The sequence below is a fragment of the Argentina anserina genome, chromosome 6 (assembly GCF_933775445.1).
Source record: "Argentina anserina chromosome 6, drPotAnse1.1, whole genome shotgun sequence".
Taxonomy (NCBI): Eukaryota; Viridiplantae; Streptophyta; class Magnoliopsida; order Rosales; family Rosaceae; genus Argentina; species Argentina anserina.
The window spans coordinates 34,640,344-34,650,472 of NC_065877.1; the positions used below are offsets into that span (position 1 = coordinate 34,640,344).

General features: G+C 37.8%; 1 protein-coding gene across 1 annotated transcript; it reads right to left on the minus strand.

Annotated features, from left to right (window-relative positions):
- Positions 1-743: 743 nt before the first annotated feature.
- LOC126798248 (pentatricopeptide repeat-containing protein At5g15280, mitochondrial) lies at positions 744-5,233 on the minus strand. Its single transcript, XM_050525155.1, has 2 exons — positions 1,281-5,233; positions 744-1,177 (listed from the first exon to the last, which is right to left on the minus strand). The coding sequence occupies exon 1, from the start codon at positions 5,216-5,218 to the stop codon at positions 1,454-1,456; it is 3,765 nt and encodes a 1,254-aa protein (XP_050381112.1). The 5' UTR covers positions 5,219-5,233; the 3' UTR covers positions 744-1,177; positions 1,281-1,453.
- Positions 5,234-10,129: the final 4,896 nt, after the last annotated feature.

Here is a 10,129-nt window from a genome sequence, read left to right on the forward strand (position 1 = left end):
TTTAGACCAATAATGAGATCAGCACCTCTTCCAACTCCAACAAACTCTAGGCCCCAAATGGCATAGTGTCTTTTAACAAAAAAAAAATTGCATAGTGTCTAAACGACTCATTTGGAAACAAATACATATGCATTATCATTGATGAAGCAGATCAAAAGAGAAGCCCTATCATCTCGGATGGAGTTTGTGAACTGTGAAGGGTGAATTATAATGGGGGCAGTTGGACAAGGTGGTGCTTGGATCTTATCATTTCGAATGTTCATGACAAATGGGATTTAGTTTCTAAAGAGTTGGTAAGCTTTTCGGGTTTATGTCAATCCTTGTTCTGGCGAAAGCTATGCCTAAGGCTGGAAACTAAACTAGATTCGGATTGCCTATCTGTACTATGCTCCACGTTACCCATTATCTGCACCATGCTCCTATATGATCACTGATCACATATATGCCTTAAAAGATAGCAAGATTTTCAGATTACAGCTTCTGATGGTTAATCTCTCAATGTTGACAAGGACTGCATCCATGCAATTCGTGAACTCAGTTCAAGAAGTTGCATTCTATCCTTCGTAGAGTCTTTAAGTTCTGCATTCTCTTCACTTTCAAGTCCCAAGTTCCAAAAAGAATTATAGCTTCCGGACTATTGTCCAGAAATAATCAAATTAAATAACAGAAAAGAAACAAAATTACAAATGCATCAGTTACCATGAAAAACCAAGAAAATTAAGCAGCAACTCTGATTAAACATTTGAACTGCACAGCACGTCCAACACATCTCTGTAGATGTTTGCATTGCATATGTTACAAACAACACAGCCTAGTTTATTGTACAACAAATGTACGTGGTTTGTATATAGGTATATCATCTGACAATCTGACATATATACACATACTACCTAGACCTGGGAAGGCTGTCCTTACGTAGTTATGTACCTAGACATATATCATATGATCACTCAATAGTCCCTTCAGCCAATACACTGGCTCTTGTTTCCACTGTAGACACTTGAAATCCACGTCCTCTATGCCATGCACGAAACCCTCGTCCACGACCTCACTTTTGTTCCCCTGTTCTCCGCATCATAACAACAGTTGATTTTGGTCCATTTTTCAACATGGTCGAAGAGCTTTCCATATGGTTCGATCACAGATTTACTACAATCTCCAGCTTCTAAGAATGGACCTTAACAGCGCATCATTTTAGGTACCAAGCAATTCTTTATACAAGTTTTAGTACCATAAGTTGTATTCAAAGCTAGTTCTAGTATAACTGGGAGAGATTTTACCTCAGTTATTGACAAAGCAGAATGCACTCTTTTACTTCAATAGCCACAGACACTGAGATCCTTACTGATAGCAAAACCCTCCATTCAATTCTTGTTTGGACTACACAAACTGACAAAAGTATGAATGAATCAATGAATCAAATCACAGCTACCCCTGTTTGGCCTTGGTTGGATTACTTTTGCCTAGAAAATCCACTTGCAGAGAGAAGCTTTGACAAGAAACCCTTGCTGCTGTTTGCATTAACCTTGTCACTACAAAGTCTTAGGTTCCTTATGAGAGACCAATGCGTCTCAAAGTCTGGCTCATACCCACCCTGTTGCATTGCTTGCATGAGCTCCAAGACCTTTTCAAGATTATTCTCTGAGCGATAACTACTAATTACAGACAAATATATCTTCCTGGTCACTGTTTCACCTGAACAAACCATAGACTTCAAAAGCCTTTCTGCCTCTGCAGTTTTTCCATCTCGGCAAAAGTTATGGATTAGAAGATCCCAAGTCTCGATGCTTGGGTTAAGCTTTCTATCCATCATCTCAGCATGAAAATCCATGGCTTGCTCCAGATTATCAAGGGCACAGAAAGAGCTGATGATGGAATCATAACTGGTAGAATCTGGAACATTCCCTTTCTTCAGCATTATATTTAGAAGACCAACTGCCTTGATCGGTCTTCCATACGAGCAAAACAGTTTGATTAGATTATTATAGTTGACATTTTCTGGAATGAGACATTTCTCTACCATCCTATCCAGAAATTTTACAGCTTCTTGAAGCCTACCACAAGAAAGAAGGCCCTCAGAAATCACATTTTGAATCATTGAATCATGAATCCAGCTTCTCAATTCCATTTGTCGATTCAATTCCAAGGCTTTCTCAATCTCCCCAATATCACACAGGCCGGTTATAACGTTTCTCAAGTTGCGGTTGCTTGGTCTGAAATCCTTAGAGATCATAGTGTACAGATGGTTCACAGCACTCGGCAATTCTTTACATCGACAAAATCCATTTACAAGGAAGTTGTAGGTTACTTCATTAAGTAGCAATTTCGAATCTTGCAAATTCTCTACAAGCTTCTTGACAAGCAAAGTATTTCCTGTTGGGAAAATATGGAATATCAGAATATTGTAGATGCTGAGATCGTGAAGATCACATTGTCCAATCATAAGATCCTTCAGTTTCCATGCATGAAGAACCCTACCTTCCAGACACATCAAATGCACCAACTTGCGGTAACTTGAGAGCGAAATGTTGGAGCTCTTTCTTGTCATTACAGAAAGCAGCTCCCAAACTTTCTTTAAGTCATTGACCTTGCAATGACCCTGAACTAGAAAATTATAAATTTCAGCATCAGGATGTATCCCCTTTAACAGCAGATTCTGTACTTGCGTGGTTGCTTCTGTAACTTTCCCTGAAATACAACAGCCTTCTATTAATGCTCGATCTAGAGAAAGTGAAGACGATGATTCTTCTCTTAGACCAATCTCTCTCAGGTATGCTGCCTTTCCAAATCTATCCGCCCTGCACAACTGTGGAATCAATTGGACAGTAACATCCAAACATGGCACCAAATTTTTAGCCAGCATACTGTCCAGCACTGTAAAGGCTACACGAAAATTCTTCTCCGTGCACAATCCTCTTATAAGATTGTTATAAGCCATCTGATCCAGGATGCTGCCACGCTGTTCAAGTTCGTCTAACAACATGCTTGCCATTTCTGTACAACCTGTAACTGAAAGCTTGTCTAGGATCAGATGACACATATCTGACCTTAAGTCTGGGTAGGATATCAGAATGCTTTCAAGAAGCTGCATTGCTTCTCTTAGCATTTCTTTACGGAGAAGACAATCTATCAAGTCTTTACAATCTTCTGGTCCAGGTAACCATCCGTCATTTTGAGCAAAGTTCCACCAAGCATTAAGCTCCCTCAAGTTTCCTTTCTTACAAAAACCTTTTATTAAAGCAGTGTGAGTCTCGCTGTTGAGTTTTATATGTCTTTCTATCATTCCATTCACTACTATCCTTGTATTATATGTCAATCCTTTCTTTCCATATGCTTGAGCAAGAAAATTCAGAGTTTCTTGGTCTAGCTGATTTACCAAGTGAAGCTTTTTATCTACAATGCGGGTGATTTCCTTGGTATGCAAACAGGATACAGAAAGACCTTTCAGTAAGTCGAAGATCATAGACAATGACAAATCTTGTCCCCACCGGATCATTTCATCTGCCAAAACCAATGCCCCCTTCAAATTTCCATGAGTGCATTCTTTCTTCATAATAGATTGATAATCCGGTACCATGCAATCTTCTAGGATCACAGTGATTCTTTTATCATACTCATCCAGGTCTGTATCCAAATAAAGTCCATTCCCAAGATCATCATAAAACTCCGTTTTAGCGAATCCCACATCATTATCTCTCTTTAACGTCACAGCTAATGGCTTGAAACCCAGAACCATAAATGCTTTGGATAGTGGATCCTCATCTGAAGAGTTCTGAATCAGTCCATGGCTTGCCATATCAAGAACTATCATTTTGGCTTCATCAAACTGTCTAACCTTACAATAACCTGCTAACAGAATCCTGAAAGTCATCAAATCAGGTGCAGTGCCCTTGTCTGCCATCTCATCAAGGATTTTCCCAGCATGCTTCCACAAACCCTCCATAAAGACCCCGCTGATAAGAGCATTATATGTGCATATATGGGGATTCAGGTGTCTTCCCAACATTTCTGATAGGTAAACCAAGGCACCTTTCAGTTTTCTTTCACGACAGCTCCAGCCAATCATGATACCAAAGGTTACTTCATCAGGATTAAAGCCTAAAAGTTCTAATTCTCGCAAATATGGTTCAGCCCTTCTTGTCCCAAAATTGCTACAAAGAGAATTCATAATCCTATTCCCAGCCACAACTTCTGGGGCACACTTAATCTCAGCATAGAAGCTCATCAAATCATCAAAGTCCTTCTTCTCACAATATCCATAAGCAACTTCATTTAAGACCAAATTGTTAGGCTTGAGTCTGAAAGCCAAAGCCTTCTTGACAAAATCTCTTGCCTCCTGAATCTTTCCATCCCTGCAGAGCAATCTAATGACACCCTCAAATGTGACCTTCTTCACATCTCTCAAATCAAAACCCATTTCTACCATGTCACTACAAACTCGAAATGCCAACTGGGTCTTCCTCATTCCCACCAATTGATCAAGTAGAACACCACAACACTGCAATGATGGCACTACACGCCCCGTAATTCGATCATACACCGCCATAGCCCTATCTAACTCACCAACAACAATATACCCTTCAATCAAATCACTGTATATTTCTTGACAACATAACAAACCTCCTTCACTTTCCACTGTGGAAAGCAAGAACTCAACTTCTCTAAGCAATCCCACCCTAACAAGCATTGAAGCCATGACCTCACATGACTGAGGTTTATGCTTAAAACCCTTAACATTTTCACTAACCCACTTGAAAACTCCCCACAAAGACTCAACCTTTCTAGCATCAAACCCAACTTCCCCACACTGCAATTGGAAACCCAGTAATAATTCAAGCATATCTTCGGGTTTCGGCTCCGAAACCCGCCTAAGCCTACGAGTCTGTTCAGGCACTAAATCAGAAATCTCCAAAAGAAGATCTTTTAGAGAAGCATTGGCAAAGTCTTTGCCTTTACTCTTGTCAAAATATTGGGGACATCTCAAAATGACAGATTGGGCTATACCAATGAAACAATTAGAAGATAAATCTACTTGGGTGTTGTTAATTTGTGCTGTTAAAGATGATGGTGACGAAACTGCGGTGGTGGTGGTTGAGAAGAGTGAGAACAGAGAGTAAAGAGAACCAACCTGTTTGATGTGAGACTTGTGGGGTGAACAGGTAGACAAAGCTTGAAGAATCTCATTGTATAGAGCTATGGTAGTGGTGCTTCGTTTCATCTATGTAAGTGAAGCTTTACACTTGGTGAGTTTGGTCGTTCTGGGTAGAGTTTCAGGATCCTGTCAGTCTGCCTTTGTTTTATAAATCGTCAGAATAACACTGCTCTTTGTATGTTAGTGTCAACCGAACCCTTTACCCCCTTGGCCCTTTTTTTTTTTTGGATTTATAATTACTAATTAGTCTCTCGTAAGTCAAACTTTCATTCTCTTAGGATCGCCACTTATGTAACTAGGTGATTCTTTCAAAAAAAAAAATAGGTGATTCTTTCAATTTTCTGTTGAAATTTTACAAAAATATCTATAATTGAAAATTAATTAAATAAATAAAGACTAAATTTTAAGAACGGTACATAGGTTTGACTCACTAATAATCAAAGTTACTTTATTTTTAAAACTATCATATAAGTACATAAACTACATAATTCGATATACTTTTGATACATATTGCTATTCACTCGGTTAGTTGATATGATTACCGATATACTTTCAAAGATAAGTTGGTATTCTCAGTAGTGATGAAGAAAGTAAAACTACTCTTACTCGTTTTACATTATTTATCTATCACTTCTTTGTATGCATAATGGAAAGCTTCATCAAAATTATGATGTAAGTGTAATCAATGAGATTATTGGTCTTAATATTATTAACAATTTTGCTATGGGTATTTGGGTCTTAGAGTGATAAATAATTCCCCCTCCCCCTCTCCTCCCTCATAACATGTTGATTGAACTAATAATTAGGGTTGTGCAAGAGGGGGAGGAGGAGAGAGGAAGCAAAATGCAAGTAAAAGACTCATATTTGACGAGAACTATGGTTTAGAGCAAGATGAGGGAGAGGGGGGGGGGGGGGAAGAAATTATTTATAACCCTAAGACCCAAAATTGTTAATAACCCCAAAACCAATAATCTCATTGATTACACTTACAACATAATTTTGAGGAAGTTTTCCATTACACATACAAATAAGTGAGATAGAAACAATGTAAAATGAGTAAGAGTAGTTTTTCCTTCTTCATCACTACTGAGAAGACAAACTTACCTCTGAAAGTATATCGGTAACTATATCAACAAACCGAGTGAATATCAATATGTATCAAAAGTAAATCGAATTATGTAATTTATGTACTTATATGATAATTTTGAAAATAAAATAACCTTGATTATTAATAAGGTAAATCTCATGTGCCGTTCTTAAAGTTTAGCCATGAATACAAGTCTAAACGATTACGAAGGTTGCAAAGTAGATAGTAAATTGCTAACATTCTCTTTATTTGAGTCATTGGGGATATCTAACTTTCTATCTATAATAAAGGAGTAGCGAATCACACAGACGAAACCCAAAAATATTGAGGGATACAAGTTGCACGTTCTTTCAAGAGTGCATTTTTTTAGTAAATATCAAATGTGTTGAAAAATGACACTTAACAATAGATAAAACCAAGATTAAAATGTTAGCTCACATTGGATCATGATAAGCATGGGATGTTTAACATATCTATTGTTGCCTAGTTTTGCCTCGCTCTACTTATTAATGAATTTTACGCACCACATTGATTACACACAAAAGGTCAAATATATCTATTGTGGCCTTGGTTAATACTTGATACTGTAAGCATTGCATCTTAAGAGTTCCAGAATTTAAAAATGAGGACATCCACCTAAGGCCTGAGAGTTTGACTAATTCTGGTGGGTGTTCTTTATGAACACCCAAGAGGCATTCTCATGTGATGCAAGGCCTAGTAAAGAGTTGACCTTTGATCAGCTTAACCTATCCAAAAGCAAATAAGAAGCTCAAGCTCTCTCTCTCTCTCTCTCTCTCTCTCTCTCTCTCTCTCTCTCTCTCTCTGTTTTCATCATCAATCAGAATCCTCAACTTTCATCCCAGTAGTCGTCTCTAAAGCAAGGAAAGGAATAGTAGGCGGGCAGATCAAATATGAACACAAACGTGAGTGCTCTTATGATCGGGTTGGCGGGTGCAACGATCACCTTGTCTGCTTACTCTCAGTCTGCGGTGTCTTCAACTCAGTGCATCACAGTCGGCTTCCTCGTTCTCATGTTTGGCTTGCTTGTCAAGGAAGGTCTCTTACCCTTATAATTAGCTCGATCATCAGTTGTTTTCACTTTCTGGCACTAGCTAGGATTGTATCTCTGCTTTCCCTATGTATATGAATGAACAAATTGTGAGACGGAATTGTGTTTGAGTTTAACTTTCTTAATATCTACCAATTTTGGTGGAGATCTATTTGTATGGTTAATGGTTTTAAATAACATTGTTGTTGTTGTTGGAGATCCAGGGATATCTCCAAAATAAATTAGTTTTTTGCGGAAATTAAATGAGAGGATCGGTTACATGTAATATTGTTATGTAATGACATTCTATACGATAAACACAAATTAGTAGTCTGGGAGTACTAGCTGTGTCCCATAACAATCGAGCTTGTTGAAAAGTTTGTTTTCGATTGGAGTATTCCGGGATCATGAACCATTTACCTACCAGATTGATCTTTTCTTGAATATTTATAGAAATAATTTAAAACAGGATTCTCTATTAAGAAAAAAGTTATATCCCCATTCAATAATAATAATAATAATAATAATAATAAAAGTTACATGAGGAAAAAGCCCAAAACACGTCGATGAGAAAGAGGCCCGAAAGCAGCCCAAGTAGTTGTGTAGATAAAGCTTGTTAAGAGTAAAAGATGCAACGGATTAGGCCAATATTGATGTTTATTAACCATTAGAACTATTCACACAAAATAGTGTGTATATAATAAGGCTTAGGACATCACACTCGCATTTGTGTGTTATATAGTATTGCACACAAAAATCAGTGTGAATTAAGAAACTCATTTACACTGTTGGACAAATTGAGCATGATTGTGAATATTTATGGGACCCACGTTAACACGAGTTTTTAAATTCGTTTGTGATAAGTATTATGTACTCCTCCAAAGTACACTAATAGATATTTCGTAATTGCATTGTGCCCAATAACTTTTTCACACTAACATCCGTGTGAAATGTCCTTAATTCTCACGGATTAAAATCAATGTAAGAACCCATTTTGCTAGTAGTGGGAGACTGACATTGTGTGCCGCCGGTGGAGGAATCTTTGGAAGCTTACAGTACCGGCAAGGCCCAATCTTGAATTAGACATTGCAAATATTTTTGGATCTGTGTATATATGCTCCGGTCGTCGCAAGATATGAGAGGTACCATAATTTTTCATGCATGGGCCCTCGATTTGATAAACAGTGGTTTGAGATCGAGTTTGCCATTTACATTCTTAAAACTGCAACAAATTAAAGCTCGAGGAAATGGTAATTGATCCACTTGGATCATACTACGGCGGTGCTGGAACCTGGTACGATCTGAACTGTAGTTATCAGGTTGGGTACGAGGATGAGAACCCTGACTTAGTACATGTCGACGTAGGTGAAGTCGTGAAGATGAGAATGTGGACAATGTGCGTTATGAACTTTTCTGTTGGCAAAGAAGAGGTATAGCAGCGGTCCAAGAAAGGCTGAAAGATGTAAAGACTGATGCTCAAGTCATCATCCTCTAATGGTTGTAATTTGTAAAATCTGTTTCAAGTAGCCAGGAACTAGGAAATAGTACTAGTGAGTACGTTCCGATGATTTTAATTGTAAACCTATAATGTGATCGGGAATGCAATAAGGTACGCGACTTGAGCTCAGACGTACTATTGATGATTTGGAATTTTGTCATTTTTCTTTTAAATCGATTTGACTATATGAAGAAACACAACTCACACAAGTCTACAAGGTCTTCTGAAATCACAGGGATTTCGGCACGAAAATGAATAATATAGTGACCGAACCGGTATAGAAACAACGTCTCATGGTTCGTAGTTTATATTCATAATCTTCCATGCCAAATTTGCCGATGATATACATGTGTGGAGCAATCTGCGGTTTTGGTATTCTATCAAATATTAACTCTATAGAGATAACATAAACTACCATTCTACCAACTACAAAATGATGTGCATCACAGGGTTAATTTGTCAGAATCAGCGTTGTTTCCTCATTCGGTCCGCTATTTGTAATTTTCTTGCACATGATATATCAATGCCATTTCTAATCGTGTGCTCCTTGAAAGCCTCACCTTGAGGGAATGCACCGTGGGATCAAATCTGATTATTGGTATATCAGTGCTCGTGTGTTTCCTCTACCATTTAGAAAACGTAAAGACATGCAGTGAATCTTTGCACCTAAGATTTTGAGAAGGGATGGCCTAAAGGTTCATTACCTAATGCCCTATGCTCTCCCCTAGTGTGCTAGACTTGAGATTCTTCATTTGCATAACGGTGGTAATCTAGAAAGTATGCCACTAAGTGTTCCGACATGTAGAAACCTCAACAAACTGAACTTATATCTCTTCAGTGTTGGAGAATGCGGAAGAATAAATTGTATAATGAAAATCGAAATAACTCACAATCACAAACGAAAAATAAAAATAATAGAGAACACCAGAATTTAACGTGGTTCGGCAAAGTGCTTACGTCCACAGTTAGCAACAATAAAAAATCTTTATTATACGAAGAAAGGTTACACCGAGAGAAACACTACTTCAAGACTTACACTTGAAGGGATACACTCACACACTTTATTTTGCTACACACACAAAACTCTCTACTTGGAGTTCTCTCTATTTTTCACTCTTGATCACACACAAAATGATCTCTCTCTTATTGTTCTTCTATATTTATTGCACCATTTCTCATGTCTTTATATAGGCAAACATCTTTGTGCAATTCATGCATTTGCATGTAACATGTATGGAAACAAAGTCAATCTTCTTCCTTGATTTATGCTCAATGTTGGCATGTTCATCAATGCATTTTTCTTTGTTTGTCAAACAAATCAGCCACCTACCACCCTAAGGTTGT

Coding starts and splice junctions, on each gene's coding strand:
- LOC126798248 (XM_050525155.1), bottom strand. CDS start 5,218: ATGAAACGAAGCACCACTACCATAGCTCTATACAATGAGATTCTTCAA.